This window comes from Phodopus roborovskii, unplaced genomic scaffold, assembly GCF_943737965.1.
Source record: "Phodopus roborovskii unplaced genomic scaffold, PHOROB, whole genome shotgun sequence".
Taxonomy (NCBI): domain Eukaryota; kingdom Metazoa; phylum Chordata; class Mammalia; order Rodentia; family Cricetidae; genus Phodopus; species Phodopus roborovskii.
The window spans coordinates 13,222,526-13,244,084 of NW_026126485.1; the positions used below are offsets into that span (position 1 = coordinate 13,222,526).

The following is a 21,559-nucleotide window of genomic DNA, read 5'->3' on the forward strand; positions in this document are numbered from 1 at the left end:
GGAATTTGTGAAAGCAAGCGGAGACCATAACAAAAATAATGCGGGCGTCCGAATCAAACCCAGGTTCTTTGCGCGATTCATCAGCCTCTGGGGAAACTGGTTCGGGAAACAAATCTTCAGTTACTTTGTCATGAAACTTATCAGTTTTACATGCACATAGCTTGCCCCCCAAGTTGATATAAACTAAAAAATCTGTGGCTTGAATCCTACTTTTAAACTTCGCTAATTTTAAGGAATGTGGAAAAGAAAAGCCTGCTCTTGGAAATTAGCTTTATGAATGGGGCGGCGGGGTTTCACTGGTACGGAATAATCTACTGAGCCCGAATGAATCGGCTCTGCTACTTTTAAAGGGCCAGAGCGCGAATTCCCTCCTGCCTGTCCCCTCGGCCCCAAGCCCCGGCCGGCCTCGCCCACCCTGCCCGCGGCCCCTCTGCCCTAGGCGGCCTTGGCGGCGCCCCTTTCCGGTCAGTGGAGGGGCGGGAGGAGGGGCGGCGGTGTGAGGGGGTGGGGGTGTGGGGTGGGGGTGAAGTCCTGGAGCGGGTTTGGGTTGCAGTTTCCTTGTGCTGGGGATCGTGTGCCCTCCTGCCAGAGTCAGGCTCCTCCCCCTCGGCGCGGATGACACTAGAACCTCCTTAAGTTGCGTCGCGCCACAGCTGTCTGCGAACACTGAGCTGCCTGGCGCCGTCTTGATACTTTCAGAAAGAATGCATTCCCTGTAAAAAAAAAAAAATACTGAGAGAGGGAGAGGGAAAGAGAGAGAGAGAGAGAGAGAGAGAGAGAGAGAGAGAGAGAGAGAGAGAGAGAGAGAGAGAGAGAGCAAGATATAGAGAGCTACGCAATCTGACTGGGCAGGTCACACGCCTCCTCCTCTCCACTCCTTGTTACTCAGGTCAGTATTGTGACTTTTTTTTTTTTTAATCTCCCTCTCTCCACTTAGAGGGCCGAGGGCCTTTTTTTTAACCTTTTTTTCCCCCCTGTAAACTTAAAGCTCAGCTTTATTCTTTGGGAGGATTTGTAGTGGTTGGAAAGATCCCGGGGCCGCTGTCCTCCAGGGAGGACTTGTCCCCAAGTTTTAATTGCTTAGTCAGTCCCGGGCTCCTGCGAGATGTGCTGAGGAGCTTGGCTTCCTCTCCCGCCGGGTCTTCGCGTGCTTGTGCACGTTCCCGGTGAGTCGGCCCTGCGGGAAGCTCGAGGAGACCTAGCGTCCTCCAGAATCTCAGGTGTTAAAGTACTTACAGCTCACCCAGATCTCCTCTTCTCTCCTTTGCAGGTGAGCAGCGGAGGAGCAACCGTCTCTGAGCGCCGAGGAACCAGTGAGCAGTGTGGCCACACTTGGATTCCAGCGTTCTTTTTTCTTTTCTTTTTCCCCCCCTCTTGGCCTCTTTACTCCGTCGCTTCTACCTTTTTTTTTTCCGGGGGGGTCTCTCTCTTCCTCCCTCCCTTACTTTTTCTTTCTTTCTTTTCTTTTCTTTCTTCCTTTTTTCTTTCTTTCTTTTTTTTTGTCAAATTATCCCATAAAGATTTTTCTTTCCTCCCCAACCCTCTTTTTTTGCTCATCTTTCCTATTCACTTCACTACAAACAAATCATTAAACGACCCCTTTCCCGGGCCTCCGACGGCAGGAGTCCTCGGACCTCCCAGGCCGACAGCCCTCCCTCTATCCGCGAGGGTTCCGGGCCGGAGAGAGGGCGCGAGCATAGCCGAGGACATGGAGGTGACTGCGGACCAGCCGCGCTGGGTGAGCCACCACCACCCCGCGGTCCTCAACGGGCAGCACCCGGACACTCACCACCCAGGCCTCGGTCATTCGTACATGGAGGCTCAGTACCCACTGACGGAAGAGGTGGACGTACTTTTTAACATCGATGGTCAAGGCAACCACGTCCCGTCCTACTACGGAAACTCCGTCAGGGCTACCGTGCAGAGGTATCCTCCGACCCACCACGGTGAGTCCACCTGGGTGCAGGAACCCTCTCGATCCGCTCATGTTTTCCAGAGTCTGGGAGACTCCCAGAGACTCAGGCTGGGCAGAGCCAGCGAAAGCCCCTAAGTGTGTCACTAGTTCAAAAAAAAAAAAAAAAAAAAAAAAAAAAAAAAGAAAGAAAGAAAAGAAAAGAAAAAAATTGGGGCCCGGAAATGGGCGAGGAAAGCTGTGTCGCTCGTTGGGAGAGTGTTTTTTAAAAAGAGTGCAGCAGGCGCCCCTCTTAGCGGGTGTCGTTTGGGCCAGGCACTCACCTGGCAGGCGCGTACTTGCAGCCTGGTCCACGCGCTGTGGATTTTGCAGCCCAGGACATCTCAAGCTGTGCCTGCAGGCACCGCGCCGAGCCTTTTAGATCGGCCAGCAGTGCCGGCCAGGCCGGCCTGGAACCGGGCTCCTCTGAAGGGCTTCCAGCTTCTAGCTATTTGGTGGAAGGGGTCTTTCTCTAGAGCCTTGAAATTTGTTTCTCCTTTTATATTTTCAGAAAGGCCCAAACACATGTGTTTATTTTTACTTTCTTTGGCTTTCCCCCAAAGTTAGTGTATTTGAGTTTTAGGCAGATTTCCTACCTACTGGTGGCTTGAGGAAGAGAATCTGGTGGTTGGCATGATATAAAGGGGGCAAAGCCTTAAGTTGAAGAGAAGTCAGGTTCGCTTAGACTCCCGGTTACACAGAATTTTCCTGCCTTTTTTTTTTTTTTTTTTTTTTTTTTTGCTTTTAGGTTGCTTCATTGCCAGCAACCCTGACCTTATTTTCTCCTCCGGCCTACAGTACTTCCTATAGGCTCCTCGGAGATGTAGGATACACCAAAGGTTCTTTTTAAGTAGGAGCCTTTCCAGTTGCCTCCCCTAAACCACTTACCTTGAGAAGTTTAGGGGAGTTCTAAGGTGTTTAAAAAAGAAAGGAAGAAACCCAGCCTTATGTGGTTGGGAAAGGGGACCTTTAACACTTCCCAGTTGTTAAGTTTTGTGCTCAGAGCAAAAAACTGAAGGGTGGACGATGTGAGGCTTTTCTCAGTCAGCTAGGTCTGCTCAGGTCTCCCAACTCATAGGCCCTCTGGCAGCAGGCATCCTCCACTTTAGAGCCTGAGGGGTGGGGGGTTTAAACAGTCATTTCTGCGGATGGGGCGCTCTTTGCACGGGTTGTGTGCAGATTAGCAGTTAAGTGGAAATGAGGTAGATCAGACCTAATGTTATTTACTATACTACTTCCTGCATAAAAAGAGCCTTAACCCTTGGCGTTCAAGAGAATTCTCCATCTCTCTTGACTCCCCTCCCCTTCCTCTCACTCAAGATTTTAGTTTCAGTATTGTTCTTAATGGTTGACAAGAACAGCAAATGGTGAGGCATACGGGATTGAAAGATCAATAAGAGTATAGATGAGCCCTTGTAGTTTGAAGGGTTCCCTATCCGAGAGTATGGGCATGGGTAACTTATGAACGCCTTAAAATTGTGTATTTTAAGTGAAGGCTGAACTCTGTATACAAGTGAGTCACCCTGTATGCCGTTTAAACTAAACACATAAGCTGGAATTTGGTGTCTCAGGTGAAAATTCACATACTGCCCCAGTGAATAGGAAAGTCTCCAGGGCCAAGGGACTTGTTTTATTTTCTTTTCCTCTATGATTGAGCAGAGTGAGGAAAGAACGGGGGGGGGGGAGCCCTCAAGGGCTTGGACAATGAAAATTTCCTTAAAGATTTCCATTTCAGGCTTTTTGGAAGCAGCTTTGCCAGTTCTGAGCAAGCATTAATCTTTTCTGAAATTAACTTTTAAATGCACCCTGCCTTCCTTGCATTGGGTTTTGGGAGCTGGGCCTCTCCCTAGGGTCGAAGAGTGGAGTGGCCTCACTTCATCCTCCAGGCCCCATCATTCAAGCTGACTCTCTTATCAGCCTGGTTGGGATTAAGACTGTGGTGGGAGAATCAGGACCATTGAAAGAAACCAATAAATCAAGGCAGGTTCTAGAGAGAGACCCCAGGAAATCTGGTTCAGAGTGTATTTGGACAGGACAAATAAGCCATGGAACCTTTCTCCATGTCTTCGCAACTCCTCTGGAGTATTAGGAGCAGGCCTTTCGTTTTAGATTTGATGGGTGTGGACATGGTCTGCTTCTACCCGGAGGCGTGTGGGCCGGGTACTCCTGAAACTACGGAGATTAGAGTAGTTTTGAGCTCTTTCACGGTTGGGTTTAGAGGTATGCTGACCGGGAAGCTGGGGGCCCCAGGGGCAGAATTTCCAGGTGTGTCTGAGGGCTGATCTCAATGCTGTTCTCTTTTCTCTCCTCTTCCCCTGTCATTGCAGGGAGCCAGGTATGCCGCCCACCTCTGCTGCATGGATCCCTGCCCTGGCTGGATGGCGGCAAAGCCCTGAGCAGCCACCACACCGCCTCGCCCTGGAATCTCAGTCCCTTCTCCAAGACGTCCATCCACCACGGCTCCCCAGGGCCACTGTCCGTCTACCCTCCGGCCTCATCTTCTTCTCTGGCCGCAGGCCACTCCAGTCCGCATCTCTTCACCTTCCCGCCCACCCCTCCGAAGGATGTCTCCCCAGACCCGTCGCTGTCCACCCCAGGATCGGCCGGCTCCGCCAGGCAAGATGAGAAAGAGTGCCTCAAGTATCAGGTGCCGCTGCCCGAGAGCATGAAGCTGGAGACGTCCCATTCCCGAGGCAGCATGACCACCTTGGGAGGGGCCTCGTCCTCAGCCCATCACCCTATCACCACCTATCCGCCCTACGTGCCCGAGTACAGCTCCGGACTCTTCCCACCTAGCAGCCTGCTGGGAGGATCCCCTACCGGGTTCGGGTGTAAGTCGAGGCCCAAGGCACGATCCAGCACAGGTAAGCGCCATCTCCACCCTTACACCCTTGGGAATCTCTTTTGCACCCTCCTACTTCCTCTACATCCATGTCAAGGCAAAAAAGGGCCTTCCCTTTTTTTGTGTGTGTGTGTGGGGGGGGAGAGGTGTTTTGGGAGGTTTACAGGTATCCCTCAGCCCTTGGGAGCTCTATTTTCTTCCATTCTTCCAGCCTGGGAACAAAGTGATGTGTCTTACCTCCTATTGACTTAGGCTGCAGAGGGGAAGTGTGATCTGCTTGTAACCCCCCCCCCCCCCCCCCCGCCCCACAATCCAAGTGAGCTGGGAAAGGAAAAAAGACTAACACAAACAAATGGATGCCCTTTCCTCCTGCCTGCTGAGGGACTTCTGGATTCTACCGCCAACCTTTAGTTTCCAAGACCAAATGGAAGGCCCCAGGAATAAATCTGTAGTGTCTAAAGCTAAAACGAAACCTCCTCCAACCTAAACAAACACAGGTCCCTCCTATGACCCCTTTGGCCTCTGTCAGTCGGACTGTTCCTCTTCCCTCCCCTTAGAGAGGGTCACTGGGGCTATAGCCAAGGACTGTCCTTTACAGAGGCACATATAAATAAAGCGTGTGACTCTGTCATTTGGGAAGAGGCAGACACTTTGTAAAATCCTCAGGCTTCAAATGGAAAAGGGACTCTTAGCTGAACTTCTGAGGGCATGAGGTAGCTTCTAGTGGGATGTAGAGCTAAAGAAGCATCAAGTGTCCCTTGCATAGTCCCTGGTCTGCAGTGTATTTTGGAGTATTCAGTGTGAACAGGACCTCTAACTCTTGGAGTTGGTTGGAAGCCAGGCCCGGTAGATAGCAAGGCTGAAAAAGATTCTGTGGGTATGTGCTTCTGCTTCCTCTGCGGCTACCTTTTCCCTCAAAAGCAAACTGTATTTTCCAGCACACTGAGAGATTTATTCTATCAAGGTCATTGCAGAGAGAGCATACACAGGCAGAATTTTTCTTTGCTTTAGAAATAAGACCAATTCATTCTCAGTCTGTGGCTACTCGAAGCATTTCAGTCAAAAGAGAGTGATCAGACTGAAGTGTATTTTTAGAAGGGTTTTATGAAGGTTCTTATGTCTCCTAAGGTGTGCTCATTTCAGAGTGGGCCATTCCAGCTAAATAGATTGCATTAAAAAAAAAAAAAAAGCAAAGGTTAAAAAAATAATCAGTTGTCTATAAAGGGCTGGTTGAGCAGTCTTCAGACTACACTTAGGTTTGGAAGACTTCAGAGGGAGGAGGGTACAGCGAGCCCAGTGACCAGGAGATCAGTTTTCAGGGCTTTCCTTTCTCTCTTTCTTCCTTTCTTTTTCCTTTTTCCCAGGGTGACATTCACTCTGACTGCCTGAGCAGGACTGTCTCTATTTAGTTGATATGTTTTAGCTAATCCAATTATTTTCAGACGGCTGCACGCGACAGTTGCATTGTTTATCCTGGGCCAGGAACTTTAATAGAGTCCGGATGCGGTTAGGCTGACAGAAAAACTCAGACCTGCATGTTCAGTACATGAAAGTAGGCAGGAGGGAGAAGGAGGTAGGCTCGTTGGTAGAGTCAAAAAGAAAGCTAGAGGAAGAGAGGGCTGAGGGAGTAATGTGGTCTGCTAAGGTGCTTGGGCAAGAACCAAGAACGGGGCTTGTGGGGAGTGTAGGCACTGGCCTAGAGAGAGGTAAAAGGACTGGTTGCCTCCAATATGTGCTGCTGGAGGGCTAAAGTCAAGGAAAGAAGGCTATGTGTTTTGAGGTTGCAATGGGGTTTAAAAACAAAGAAAAATGAAAATTCTCTGTACTGGTGGGGCTCTGAGGTCAGGGAAGTGCCAGGTCTGAGGCTAGAGCGCGGAAGGGGGGGGGCTCTGACTTTCCAGAACACTTAAGTCTGTGCCCTCATTTCCACGTTTCTGTTCCATCTCCTTAGGTTTGCACACTTTCTGTTCTTGGTCTGATCTGCTTCTTTCTCTCAACTCTTTCCTTAAGCTTGTGGGTGGTGGGGTGAGGGTGGAGAGAAACAGGACAGTACTAAGTTTTCTCTGACCCAGAGCCAGGAATACCTATGTCTGTGGTGAAGGAGAGAAATCTGACATTTTACTTCCTCCTTCTTACTCCTTTCTCACAGTCATAAAAACCAAGAGTGGCATACCTGGTCTGCAAAGGACCTGGGACTTTTGGAGTGTAGAGGGAAGTTTCTAGAAGCTCTCAGTATGCAGAGGGTAGACTAGAGGGAATTCTTGTAGCAGGTATTCTCTTAGGTTTGTTTCCCATCCCTTCCCCTTCCCCCTTCCGCCCCCTTCTCTTCCTTTTCCTCTTTGCCCTGTCCTTTCTTTCCTCTTTGCAGATGGCATTTATGGGGCGATATAGAAAAGAGATGCAGATCAGGGCTGCTGCTGTGCTTGGGAGAAACCGTTGAGGCTGTGGTCAGCGCTTGCATTGCTTTCTTGATGTCTTTGCTTTCGGTCTGGGATCTATCTTTGTGAACAAAAGACAAAGCTGCTGCTGTTGCTTTTATTTTTCCCCAAAGGGTCATTTTTCTGTTTCCCTGATCACTTTTTGGATGTGGGTACCTCCTTTCACTCTCCTGAGAAAAATAGCTGACCCGCCTCCTGCTCCTACACAGTCCAGTCTCAGGGTTTCAGTCCGAAACCCAAGGGGCATTTGAAAATGGCTGTTGAATGTCAAGAGGCCTCACTGCTCTGTGGTTCTTGTCACCTAAGAGAGGTGTCTGCCTGGCAGCTCACAGCAGCTGGGGGAGAGGTAAGAGGAAGACAGAAAGCAGGAGAGTCAGGCCCTCCATTAGGAAAATTGGCTGTGAGCTGAAGTCACAGTAGAGGCAGGGAGAAACGAAAAGAGAAAAGCCCAAGCAAGGCAAGGCAGTAGAAACTTGGGGAGTGAATCAAGACAGAAAATTGCTCTAGTGTGCAGGGTTCTGCCTGAGAGCAACCATCGTGGTGCTATCTGCTTTCAGGGCCCTCTAAAAAGGAAGCTGTCTCCCTCCTACCTGACAATGGAAAGGAAATCAACCTGGCCACAGGCTGGGAGATCCCCTCAGCACCAACCAGGGTACCTAGGCATTCACCCTGTTCAGGGTAGCAACTTGCTATCTTTCTGCTGGCCTGGTGCAGGCAACATATAAGCAGCAAGTATCACTATGCCTTTCTGCTCAGTGCTGCTTACACAGAGAAGGGGACCTAAGTGAACCCTGTGCAGACAGGATAAAAAGCAGGCCTTGGCTGGGCCATGGCCATAGTATCTCCCAGTATTTGAGCTGTGAATGCAGTAGATACTTGGGAAGCCAAAACAGGAAGGCCTCCTGGCCATGGCTCTACAGCTGGTACTTCCTTAACACCCACTCACCTCTTCTGCTTCTCCACATCCACTGGCAATATCCCATCAAAGTTTGACCCCACGTGAAAATTGTCTGAATACGACACACTCCAGGACCTTTGAGGAATCAGGAAAAGTTAATAGAGAATCGAGTTCCTATCGAAGTGCCTTTCGCTATATGTATAAGGTTTCATATCTAGTCCCAGAGACAGCAAGGAAGAGTTCTCTACAGACCCCACGTTAAGAGCCTTTTTGTAATCTAGAAAAAAATTGCTCAAATCAATTTTTGAAAAAGCAAGTTTACACACAGCCCCCAAGTAATGGAGAAGATGAAAATGATGTTTCTAATTTTTTTTTTTTTTTTTTTTTTTTTTTTTTTGGCTACTGTTAGAGAGAATTGGAGTTAAATTGTGGTGATGGTAACTTGCAAAATTTTGTCCCTAGAGAAGGTGACAAGCCCACAGGTGTGAACACCTCTTGTTGGTTTTGATCTGGAGCTTTCCAAAAATCCTTAGGTCTTCTATCTACCAAGGTAGACTTTGTTTCTTTCCTGGAAAGTGGGAATTTCAAATGGCTCTTCTGGAGTTTCTTCCTTTACTTCATTTGTCATTGATTAATCTTTCAAGGCAAAGGGATCCCCTTTTTAAGTGCTGAGGAGCAAATCCAGTGCCTGTACATGCTAGGCAAATACTCTACTATTGCATCACACTATAGTTTCAGCCCCTTTGAAGAACTCTTTAGAGCTATTCTTTACACACACACACACACACACACACACACACACACACACACACACACACACTATTCACTGTGTCTCCCTCTCATTACTCTGCCACAGGCCCGGTTGAGCTGCATGTTCTTGTGGATGACAGGGCCCTCCACTTCCTCTCTGAGGAACTAAGAATGCTAGTGTATTTCTCTACACTCCCCAAAGTGGAGGAGGTCCTTCTAAAAGGCTCTTCTCTGGTTTCAGAAGGTGCAAAGAAGTCTGTCTGTCCACTTCCTGGGGATCCATTTCTACCGAGGAACTTTCTGGGAGTGGGTGCCTGTCCTGATTCAGCCCTGGTTCTGGAAGTGAACAAACCTGGCTGGGCTGGTTTTCTGTTTGTTTATTTGTGGTTTCGGAAGAAGAGAAGCTGCAGTCTGGCCTCAGTTAATGAGTGGATCTCCTTAACTAGTTCTCTTCCCAATCTTTATCTGACTTTCAGTCTATCCCTTCTACTCTTTCTTCTGGCTTTTCCGCTTGCTCTTGAAGATTTCCTGCCTAAAGGCTTATACTGTATTTCCCCATATCAGCCCCTTCGCTGTCCAGGCTGGGGCAAGAGTCTAACTTCAATCCTTCTAATAGTGGCTGGAAACCTACAGGAAATGTGCTATTTTCTGGAGGGGAGGCTCTGAGAATAAGAGGTTGAGTCAGTCCTGTTGGGCCTGAATTGATGACTTTGCAACTAGGGGCACTTACAGTTTTATTGGCAGTAAAAAATGTGAAATTCTAGCTACTCAATCAGTCAGCCAATTGATCAATCTACACATCCATCTATTATCTGTTTATCTATCTAGCCATCGATTAATCTTTCCTTTCTCCCCATCCTAATCTTCATTATTGAGCCAATTTATACAGACAGCCCGGTGACCAACTGGGTCACCACTCCTTGCTTCATTTACTTTTCCTTTTGAGGAAAATGAAAGAAATCTTTTGCTTTGCATATGGACTGTTTCACACTCAGCATCCTCTTAGGGAAATGTTTTAAGTCTCCCTCCTTCCTTTTGGCTCTATCTTCCTCACCAAGTGGGACATGTCAAAGTCAAGGTTCTGCTACTCTTTACTCACCTGACGTGTGTAACAGGAAGACTTATGTCAGACACAGAGTCATAACTTTGGAGCACTTTGGAGATGGGTTGAACTGTTAAATGAGTTTGGAATTGTGGTGTGTGTGTGTGTGTGTGTGTGTGTGTGTGTGTGTGTGTGTGTGTATGCCTGTGTACATATGTGGAGGACGGAAAACAACTTCTGGGGGTTGGTTGTCTCTTTACAACCAGGTTTGGCAGTAAGTGCCTTTACTCACTGAGGGATTTCACAAACCCTTCCTCATAATTTTAAATGTTATCTCCTTTTTGTGTGCTTTCCTTCCATAAGTGACTTATCCATGATCTTGTTTCCAGAAGGCAGGGAGTGTGTGAACTGTGGGGCAACCTCCACCCCACTGTGGCGGCGAGATGGTACTGGGCACTACCTTTGCAACGCCTGTGGACTGTACCATAAAATGAATGGACAGAACCGGCCCCTTATCAAGCCCAAGCGAAGGCTGGTAAGTTCTTGGGAGAACTGAACTCATCTTAATGCTTGTGTTTTCCATGTTGTCTCTGGGAAGGATGGCTTTCTGCAAGGAATTGGCAGGACAGTTTAGAGCCATATCAGTTTTATCTCCTTTTTCTTCCCTTTCTTTTTATTACCTTTTCTGCCTCCCCACCCTACCCCATCCCCCCTTTCTCTTTTCCTCCTGTTTTTTCTTTCAGATTAGACACAGAAAACAACCTGTATTTTTGTCTTTCATATTTAAGTCACTCCTTAAATTATAAGGATACTAACTTACTGGTTATTATACTTGAAACTTATTTCCCAATAGAATAAGCTCAGCAATGTCAGGACGACTCAATAATTGCTGTGCCACAGACGGAAACTTAATGTGGGAACAAACTATCCCATTTAGAACATAACCTGGAAGTCCTTAACGCTCCGTGGAAGCAGTTCTAGATCCAGAGCTGTGGGTGAACCACTTTAAGACTGATAGTGTGGTAGTGCATTCCTATAATCCCAGAATTTAGGAGGTTGGAGCTACAAGATCAGGAGTTCAAGGCCAGCCTCTGCCACATGTAGAGTTTGAAGGTGGCCTGGGCCATGGGATTGATCCTGAATAAACTGAATTTCAGACTCAGCCTTTGGTATTTTTCTGCTTCTTGACTTTGAGGACTTTGTACAGGTGATTCCTGGGGGAAGTTTTTTGATTCCTGTCTTGACTTGTGGGCTTATCTAGCCTTTGGTTTTATTTATGTATTTATTATGTATATTAGCAACTATCCATCGGGCGATTGCTTCTGGCTCCCACCATACACACTTTCTTTTATTTCTTGAACCTTTTGGTTATTAGGAATACCCGAGAAAAACCTCGAACCATTGAACATGTATTAAAAAAAAAAAGCAAACAGGAGGCATTTGTTTGAAAACTTGACTCTGAAACCTTGGGCTGGATTGTATATAAGAGCAATTGTATATAAGAGAATAAGAGTAGTTGGCAGGGGCCAATACCCATAGGCGATATCAAAATGCTAAGTCTCACAAGTGGAGGGGAAGAATTTCTTCTCCATGCAGACTCCAACCGGGTGGGAGTGGATAGAAAAACAAAACAAAACAAAGATGAGATCCCCGCTATTTCTTCCTTAAGGTGTCATCTGTCTTCCCTGCTAGACAGCAGTGCAGTTTAACACCTTTTACTTCCTCTTTAGAAAAAGGAAAACTTTCTAGGGGTGGAAGTGCCCACACGACTTAATTTTTTTTTTTTTTTTTCAATCTTAGATCTCTAGGCTTCATTCGATCTGATCTTTGCCCTTTTCTCCAACTGTCTCAACACCCCCCTCCCTCCCACCACCACACACACTTCTCAGGCAGTTTAGGGTATTTTTTTCCCTTTCTCTTATGTGCAGAGCTAACTTCCTAGGAAAAAGCTGCCGGATATCTGAGTGCTAGAGATAACTCATAAACAACAACTCAGCTTCTCCAACTTAAACATCAAGATGTTTAGACGGATCAGAACAAGAGGCACAAAAAAAAAAAAAAAAAAAAAAAAAAAAATGCTGGAGGTGTTAGCTCAGAATGAGTGTGATCACACCACAAAAGAATGCCATGAATCATCCAGAACCCAGCCTTACTGAAAAAAGGGCAAAAAAAAAAAAAAAAAAAAAAAAAAAAGCAACAAAACTTCTTGTTGAAATAGATCATAGTACAGTTACAGTTTTTAATTGTAGAGACAAAAAAACGTTATAAAGATCTGAAGTCTCATGGCTCTCTGATGTCTGATGGGTGAGAGAGACTTTATCTGGCATTTCTCTCTGTCTGGACAGAGAACACAGGGGAGGACCCTACTTCTATCTTGTATAGCTTTGCTTCCACTCACCTTTCATATGAAGTCTGTGGCACTCTGAGTAATAATTGATTTTAATTCTAGAGTTCAAAGGCTGTCACTATTTAAACTGTCTGTGTTAATCATCCCTCCTTCCTCCCACCCCAGGGTGGTATTGACATTTTCAATCCCATTACAATTCGAATGAAACACGGAAACACATGGATATTTTCTTTTAATTTATTTTTGTGTGTACGCTGCACGCTACTGTGTGTGTGTGTGTGTGTGTGTGTCAGCAGATAACATGCAGGAAGAGTGAGTGTTCTCCCACCACTGGGGATTGAACTCAGGTCGTTAGACTTGCTGGCAAGCCCCTTTACCCTCTGAGCCATCACACCAGCTTTTCTCCTACCCCCTTTAGATACATTCTACTTCTAAACACCTAGAACCTTTTGTTCTCTTTTCTTTCCTTCTCTTATCTTTGTGCTGGGGTGTAGACACCTAGGCTTATGTATGGTAAGGGCATTGGAGATATATTTTCTTCTTTCTTACTTATCACTTCTTTTCACTGTGCCTCAGCCTTTGCAGTTTGATGGGTTTGTTTCACATATTTGCAGACTCACTGATGAGCACCTTAGCCCATCGTGCAGCTAGCGTCTCCAGGAGATACAAATAAAATGCTGACATGCACAAGAAGACCGGTGGCTAGATCATAGCTTTCCTGTCTACTAGTATTCCAGAATTTTCTTATGATTTACAACTAGAATGGGTTGGGCGGCTTGCTTTGTTGAAGGACTTATTGATGCCTGGGCCACGGAGCCCAGCAGTGTGGTTCTGGGCAATGCTGTAAGTTTGCCTAAACTCTGTCTTACCAGAGACATAGCTGGCACACATGTATATTTCTGATCTTTACAATCTACTGTGAAGGATTATTTACATGTGCACGGAATTCTTCATTTAGAGCACTCATTGTATTAATTAGCCTTATATATTTACATTATTCATTTGAAATTATTGAACTGGGAGAGCTGGTTGCCTGAGTGGACACTATTGGGCTTGATCTGAGTATTTCTTCTGGAACACCATAGGGCGGTGATAATAATCACATGTAACATAATTGTCACAAATCATTAGGTGTTGGTTTTCAGTAGGACTTTCTTCTAGAGAGCACATGAGGGGAAATCGTTTTTAAGTATTAAATGATCACATTTCACAAAGGCAGGTGGCCAAAGGCTCCAGTCAGCCTTTGGGCCTTAGTGACTTAGTTTCAGAATGGACATCGAGAAAGCAGCACCTTCTCCACGGTGATAGACAAGGGCTGGTTTTAATTTTACTTCCTTACAGTCCCTGAAAGAAAAAAAAAAAAGTCTGAGCTATTTAAAGCCCATGGGAACAGATCTGTGGGACAACCCAGGGACTTTAAAAGGAAGGGAATCTGTCTGCTGAATTCAAAATTGCCCCTGGGTTTCCAAACACGGCTTGGAGTGTTTGCTGCAACTTTGTGCTTCATGAAATATTGATAGAGAATAAAGCTAGGGACATTGTAGGTTTTAGTTTCATGTTCTTAAAGTCATAGAAGAATCTCTTTTCCTTCCTTCTCCTTTCCTTTGTCCTTCATCCCTCCATTCCCCACCCCTTCCTCCTTTTCTAGTTTTTTTTTGGGGGGGGCAGGGGTTAGGGATCCAGCCCGGGCCTTCTGCTGTATTAACAGCTCTTCCACTGAGCTGAATCTCCAGATTCCATACTAGAAGTTTCTTGATGTTACCTGAATGCCTTTTTTTTCTGTTCTTTACTATTAATTTTGAGCTCAGGATCCAGACTAATTTTTGAGTTAACATTTTCTTTTCAAGGTGAGAAAGAATATTTAAAAGTGATAGATCCATTTTTATTTTATATATGTGTGTATTTGTGTGTGTGTGTGTGTGTGTGTTGTGTGTGTAGATCAAAGCACAACTTGTAGGAGTTGGTTCTTTCCATCTGCCACATAGGCTGCAGGGATCCAGTCAACCTTGATTGTGTTTTTATCTGTGAGCCATTGTGATGGCCCACAGTTCCATTTTCTTTCAACAGTTTTGACGTTAATTTTTCATCAAACATGTGCATAGACAATCTGCCTGATAAGTTTTAATATACAAATGGTAGAAGAAATCTCTGTGTGTTAAAGAAAATGAAAGCAGAACTAAGGACATTTAGATTTAATTTTGAGACAGGGTCTCTCTTTGTAACCCATACTGTCCTGAAACTTGTGTAGCCCAGGCTGGCCTTAAGTTGGTGGCAATCTTGTAAGTTTTCAAGTGCAGGAATTAAAGTTGTGAGTAAACCACTAAGCCCACATAGCCAGGGAATTAAAATTCAAGATGAGGCTGACATTTGGCCTATGACTCCTGTGCTCCCTTAGAGAACAGCTAGTAGGAAATATTGAACCTCACACAGGAGGTGTGAGACTAGAGTCAGGTGGGCCCAGGATTCCTACTAAAGATTCAGATATCTTTTTTTTTTTTTTTAATTGTCTCATTACATGATGGCTGCCTACCTAAAGCTATTGAGGCTGGCTGTCCTGGGAATGGCAAGTGACCTGCCCAGTCCAATAGTATCAGCTATTTGGCATGGCGACTAGGCAGGGTTTTGACTCAGGACATCTTCTTCCTAAATCATGGCAACCTGGGTTTTTTTGTAGTCTTTAAAATATCTGTATTTACATATCTATATATAAATTCAATTTTTAGTTTGGCATGCAAAGTATTGGGTTTCACCAGGCTATCTTCATACATCTGTATTAACATACCTTCTCATTTGCTTCTTTCTCCTACTATGTAATGCCAGCTAGCAGTAATTCTCCTGCCCCAGCATTCCAGAGTTTCCAGGCAACTACCATTCTGCCCACCCAATTCAATGTTTCCTGAGTTAGGGAGCCTAGTGAGGGTTTCCTAGCTCAGGTTTACTTTCATTTTGCTGTTAGTATGCCTTGGCATCCAGCAGCTGACGTCGAGATTAACATATTTGGTAGTCTTTCTTGAAAAAGAACTCTTGTGGCCTGGGAATGATGAATGGAAATGACTAACAGCTTGGTACCAAAATTAGCCTGGCTAATTAGAAATTGTCACCTTAAAATGAACTCTGTGGTGTACTTCATAGGGATGGAAGGGGGAGGGTAATGTCCCCAAGGAGGTGGCATGGCTTCTCTCGAGTCCCTCACTAAGGTTGCCTGCTGAGGCTCCATGAACTCCTAAGCACTGGATTGGCTGCATCTTTCTTCTCAGGGATGACCTGGGATCTTCATGACTTTCATGTGGCCCACTTGCTAGTTTTGATTTCAATCTTTTTTTTTTTTTTTCTTGCCTCCACGCCTGTCTTTGTAGCTCCACCACATTTACTATTTGTTCTGATTTCATCCTCTCTTCTCTCCCACCCCCAGTCAGCAGCAAGGAGAGCAGGGACATCCTGTGCGAACTGTCAGACCACCACCACCACCCTCTGGAGAAGGAACGCTAACGGGGACCCGGTCTGCAATGCCTGTGGACTCTACTACAAGCTGCACAATGTAAGTGGGACTGGACCTGGCTGGGGTGGTGGGGATCCTGACCATACATACCGAAGAAACAGCACCAGCACCAGCACCCAGATTCCTGATGGGTTTTATTCAATGTCTTTGGAGCTAAGCAATTTGTTCAGAAATCAACACAGTAGGATTGAGTTTATTATTTGTAATTCTTGGTTTTCTGAGACACATGTTTTATATAGCCCAGGCTAGCTTTTTACTTTACATGGATAGGGGGGCTGGCCTTTGGCTCCTGGTCTTCCTATTGTAGCTTTTTCCAGAGTGCTAGGATTACAGATGAGTGTCACCACATGTGGCTGGACATAGTTTTGAAAACATCTGGGCTGAGACGGAAGGGTTAGAGACAGAGGAGGAACCCAGATTTGGTAATATATCCATAACCTTGTCACTTTGAAGGTTGAGACAGGAGGACTAACTACCATGAGTTGGAAGCCGTAACTAGTACTAGGCCAACCAAGGCTACATAGCAAGATCCGGCCTCAAAAACAACAAAAAGATGGACAAGAATGCTGCCCACTACCCACTTAGTATGTTTTGGACAGTTTTTATGTGAGATTGAGACCTGACATACAATAGCATGGACCTGTGTAGTTTTTAAGGGGAAAAAATTATCTTCTTGGAAAACAGAAAAATGGTCAGTTCTCAAGCCAGGTCAGGTTGTGCAACATGTCTTTCATCCCTGGCCCTTGGGAGACAAATGCAGGTAGATGGTTGTGAGTTTCAGGCCAGCCTGGTCTACATGAATTCTCTGACAGCCAGGGCTTCATAAAGAGACTGTGTGTCAAGAAATCAAACAAGCCAGAAGATCACCAACTCTGTGTCCATGTTCCCTTGCACGGGGTGGGGCCCAGGAGCTCCTACCTTGCAGGAGGAGGAAGGGTAAAGCATATGTGGTGCTGCCATCTATTTCCGGGCCAACCAGCAAAGTTTTGGTTACTGATGATGCAAAAGCCTTGGCTGCCCTGTGCTATGAACTTCAAATGATGCTCTGTGTGACAAACATGAACAGAAATGTCTAAAGATTTCTTTGGATGTCCTTGTCACAACCAGCTTTCCCATGTAAGCAACTGAGGGAAGATATGAGGTTGGAACTAGAGAAAAGAAATGGTTACTTCTTCCTTCTGGGCCTCATTGGCAGAATGGCAATTGCTAGTCAACCTTTTGTTTGTTCTTATTTTATTTTTTATTTATTTTTGCAACAGGGTTTCATAGTGCCTAGGCTGGCCTTGAACTCACTATGTAGCAGAAAACAGCCTCAAATGTCTATATGGTTAATACCAAGCTCCTCACTCCCCCCCCTCCCCACACACCAAAGAAAAAGACTGTCACCTCTCGCCTATTCTTCAACTTTACATTATTTTCCTGGTTTCTTTTGCCTTTGGCCGAGTCTGGGAGGAATGAGGAAGAAGCAGGAATTTTTGCTTGTGGCCATTCTGGCAGGAACTCACTTTACCCAGGAATACCTGGGAATAGAAGGAGAAACTTTCTTCCCTCTCTTCTCCCCCACCCCTGTCTCCATCTCTCTCTCTCCCTCTCTCTGTCTCTGTCTCTTTCTCTTTGTCTCTGTTTCTCTCTGTCTCTGTCTTTCTCTCTGAGATAAAGTTTCTGAGATACTGTAAGAGTCTAAACTCGCACCTCTTGATGCAGTCCCTCAGAGTTGTCCAGCATAAGGAAACCAGAGTCTTCCTAAGAAGGATCTGCTGTTGTCCCCACACTCCTGGGGCCATACAGATTTATCAGTAACTAAACCAAGCCCTGCTTTCAAATATGGGGCAGAGCAGCTAGAAAGATTTGTGATTGTGATCTGGTGGGGACTGGAACATTAGCATTTATTAACTCTCCAGGCATCCCTGCAGCCTTTATGGTTGTTTTCTGAGCTACAGTTTCCAACTCTCTAAGAATGTCCATGTTACTTGACATGTGAGCCTCAGATAGCCCTGTGATGTAGATAGGGCAAAGACTCTTTATTTCAGTTGTATTTGAAGGAGTTATGACTCAGAAAGGCACACACCTAAGGTATGCAAGGTCACATAACTAATCAAGTAGAAGTCAGGGCCGAATTCAGGGTGTCAGAGGCCTCCTATGGAGGTCGGGGTGTCAGAAGTGATAGAGGACTTGGAAAGTTCTCAGTCTGACCTTATAGGGCCACAAGATCTCCAAGAGCTGACACGTGTGCATTTCTTTAACACCTCCATGGAGTTATAGAATTATGGGAAACTAGCTACCTCTAATTTTTAAGACAATAGTGATGAGCTGTGATGAAGGTGCTTTCTCACATAAGTACGTGTGTGCATAGTTTCTTCCCTGGTGGTGATAGGGATGGACCCAGAGCTTTGATGCATGCGAGGGAAGTGCCACAAAGCTGTCATACCCTCAGCCTGTTGACATTTTCTCTATTGCTTACTCCTCTCATTCCTTCCCTGACCCAGCAGTCCCCTGCTTCAGCCCCCAAGTGCTGTAGTTATAAGCCTACATTCTCATGTGTGTATTTTTTTTTCCTTCTTCTTGCCTTCTAGCTTAGTATGGGGTTCATCAAAGGAGGCAACTTAGGTGTGTTTAACAATAAGATAATAATCTACGACCATTTTCTTGGCGTGCAATTTCTTCTGCCCATGCTGTGCCTACACATGTACGCCACGGGCTCCCGTCTTCTTATCTAGGTGTTTAGATGATTACCTATCTCGGCATCAGCATATCTAGGTGTGTTGTGACTAGCTATCTGTGGCCATGTAGCTATTGGTGTAACTAGATATTATATTTAGATATCTAGCTGTGTACATCTAGTGATTGGTATACACAGTGGTGTATCTAGACATTATCTTAGGGAAGGTCTGCCGTGGGAGTGGATACCTGTCATCTCTGTGGGTGGCATCTTTATCTTCCTGACAACCTGAAGGAGCCCTGAGACATTTTTCTGGCACTGACTTTGGCTCTTCTGCTTTTACTCACCCCGTCTTCCTATCATAGGGGTTAATAAGGTCCTGAGGCTCCGGTGTGGGACTTGATATCCCTCTCAGGTGACTTGCCAACACCAGGAAGTCATGTTCTTATTTAGTCCTTCTGGGCTATTTGAGTCTTTCCTTCCTTAACTGTCATTTCCAGCCTCAGAAGCAGAGAAGAGCAGGCCAGAGCCAAGGCAGTCTTTTTATCCACACTGTAGAAGCCTGGTAGCTGGGACTGCTTGCTCTTAGCATGGCAGGCAGCAATGGGCCCTGGTTCCCTCTTGTCAAGATTCTTGGTTGCATCCCTGGGAACACAGCTAGATATGCAGTCGGTTCATTGTGACAGATGTGTGCTGTTGACATTGACTTGCCTCTGTTAGCTTTGTAAAGCCCCATCCTTGATTCTGTGTCCCCAAAGTACATGATTTTAAAAGGACACTTAATCACTTAACCAAGAGGGTGGTCTCTTTCTCTCAGTGGGGTCTTGCTAGTAGCTCAGGCTATTCTGGAACTCCTAGCCCTCCTATCCCTGCATTCTAGGTATATGCCATCATGTCCTGCAAGCCTAGCGATCTTCAGAGAAGGATCTTGCATCTTTATGTGATGCATCCTTGGTTTTTCATTTTGACTGCCAATTTCCTTACATACTGTCAAAGGACTTTGGGTTCATTGGTTGGTTTCAGTTGCTTGTCCTGTTCAAGATGCAGAGGCAGGCTAGGGGCAGCAGCAGCTGCCAATCACAATGGTTGCTGTTGGGTGATGTGGACACAGGGTTATCCTTTGGAAGAGCACACTGCTTTTGGATAGGCTCCAGGGCTATGTAAGTAGCTATGAGTGTGGTGAGGCCCTGGGTTTCATCCCCAGAACATTCTTCCTTCTAAAAGTCTCAGAACACACATCCCGGAGGAAGGTTTTCCACCATATTACATTGTGAAAAAGCTGGGTGGAAGAGTGGCAGTCAGACCTTTGCAGTGAGGTACAGGAGTCCTAATTTCCAAGAAAGGTAGACATCAACACTGGAGGCTGGACACACCCCACAACCCCCCACTGGCTCCTTCTATGTGGGAAGTACCAGATTAGATTCATCAAACAAGTAAACAAAATGGTGTGTGCCCCCCAAAGTGTCTCAAAACCCGTTTCCTCATGAAATAACTTAGGGAAATCTTAAGGAAGTAAGACAGGTTATTGTATTTTAAGTTGCCAGATATAATACTCCTACTAGGTGGGTCCTGAACATGCCAACTTTCCCATTTGAATTATGATGAGCTTTTATGAGGTATGCTTGGCACCTCTGGGCTTTGAAAGCTGTGGCAGCTGAGTGGGAAGCCCCTTACAGGAGCACTATAGTCCCTTGAAAAACACCCCCCTGGCCTAAGGCAGGTGGCAGGGCCCCATGCCACTGTGCAAAAAGCCTGTACCATTTCAAAGGCAGCAAAAAGTAAAAAAAAAAAAAAAAAATTGATCTTTGTTTAGATTAACAGACCCCTGACTATGAAGAAGGAAGGCATCCAGACCCGAAACCGGAAGATGTCTAGCAAATCCAAAAAGTGCAAAAAGGTGCATGACGCTCTGGAGGACTTCCCCAAGAGCAGCTCCTTCAACCCGGCTGCCCTCTCCAGACACATGTCATCCTTGAGTCACATCTCCCCGTTCAGCCACTCCAGCCACATGCTGACCACACCGACGCCCATGCACCCGCCCTCTGGCCTCTCCTTTGGACCTCACCATCCTTCCAGCATGGTCACCGCCATGGGGTAGAGAGGGAGAGCCCTGCTCCGTATGCACGAGGAGTTTCCAAGTCTACAAAGAATCCCTCTGACCCCTTCTACTTGCGTTTTTGCAGGAGCAGTATCATGAAGCCCGAAAGCGACAGATCTGTGTTTTTGAAGGCAGAAAGCAAAATGTTTGCTTCTTTTTTCAAAGGAGCTCCCGGTGGTGTCTGTGTTCCAACCACTGAATCCGGATCCCATTTGTGAATAAGCCATTCAGACTCATATTCCCTATTTAACAGGGTCTCTAGTGCTGTGAAAAAAAATATTGCTGAACATTGCATATAACTTATATTGTAAGAAATACTGTACATTTGAGGAAGACTTTATTGTACCTGGATAGCTGTAAGAAAGGCATGAAGGATGCCAAGAATTTTAAGGAATATAGGGAGGATAAAGTATGGAGGGAGAGACAGAAGAAACTAAGTCTTGATGTCCAAATGGGCACGCTGTCAGTTTTGTTTCCCTTTAGTTGTTTGATGCATTAAAAAAAATAATAATAAAAAATAAAAAAAAGAAAGAAAAAAATTAAAAAAAAAAAAAAAAAAAAAAAAAAGAAAAGAAAAGAAAAAAATCCAAGAAAAAAAAAATGTTGTAGGCAAATCATTTGTTCCGGGCTGTGAGCCTTTGCAAAGGAAATCTCAGATCTGGGCAATCAGTGTGAAATCTCACCAATTGCCAGTGAGGATTTAAGAATGTCATGTCTAGGCCTCCATGCTCTGTGAACCAGTCCCTGTAATTGTTGTTTGTATGTATAATTCAGAAGCACCAAAATAAGAAAAGATGTAGATTTATTTCATCATATTATACAGACTGAATTGTTGTATAAATTTATTTACTGCTAGCTTTAAGAACTGCTTTTCTTTTTCTTTCTTTTTTTTTTTTTTTTTTTTTTTTCGGTTTTAATGTTTTCCTTTTTCTCGGATTTTTGGTTGAATAAACTAGCTTGCTTTCAGTTGACCTAAGGTGGATGTACTCTGGAGGGTTTGTTTTCCCTTCTATTTTTTTGGATGATATTTATTAA

At 45.4% G+C, this 21,559-nt stretch overlaps 1 protein-coding gene across 5 annotated transcripts; it reads left to right on the top strand.

The window, feature by feature from the left end:
• Positions 1–702: 702 nt before the first annotated feature.
• On the top strand, positions 703–21,049 carry Gata3 (GATA binding protein 3). 5 transcript variants are annotated; one of them, XM_051194837.1, is made up of 6 exons: positions 703–889; positions 1,623–1,946; positions 4,279–4,815; positions 10,311–10,456; positions 15,681–15,806; positions 20,240–21,049. In XM_051194837.1, exons 2-6 carry the CDS (start codon positions 1,709–1,711, stop codon positions 20,522–20,524), a joined length of 1,332 nt encoding a protein of 443 aa, XP_051050794.1. In that variant the 5' UTR covers positions 703–889; positions 1,623–1,708; the 3' UTR covers positions 20,525–21,049. The 5 variants fall into 5 exon arrangements, with proteins under 5 accessions (XP_051050794.1, XP_051050796.1, XP_051050797.1 ...); XM_051194839.1 differs by lacking the exon at positions 703–889 and having other exon boundaries at positions 1,526–1,946; positions 20,248–20,452; XM_051194840.1 differs by lacking the exon at positions 703–889 and having other exon boundaries at positions 1,526–1,946; positions 10,314–10,456; positions 20,248–20,452.
• Positions 21,050–21,559: the final 510 nt, after the last annotated feature.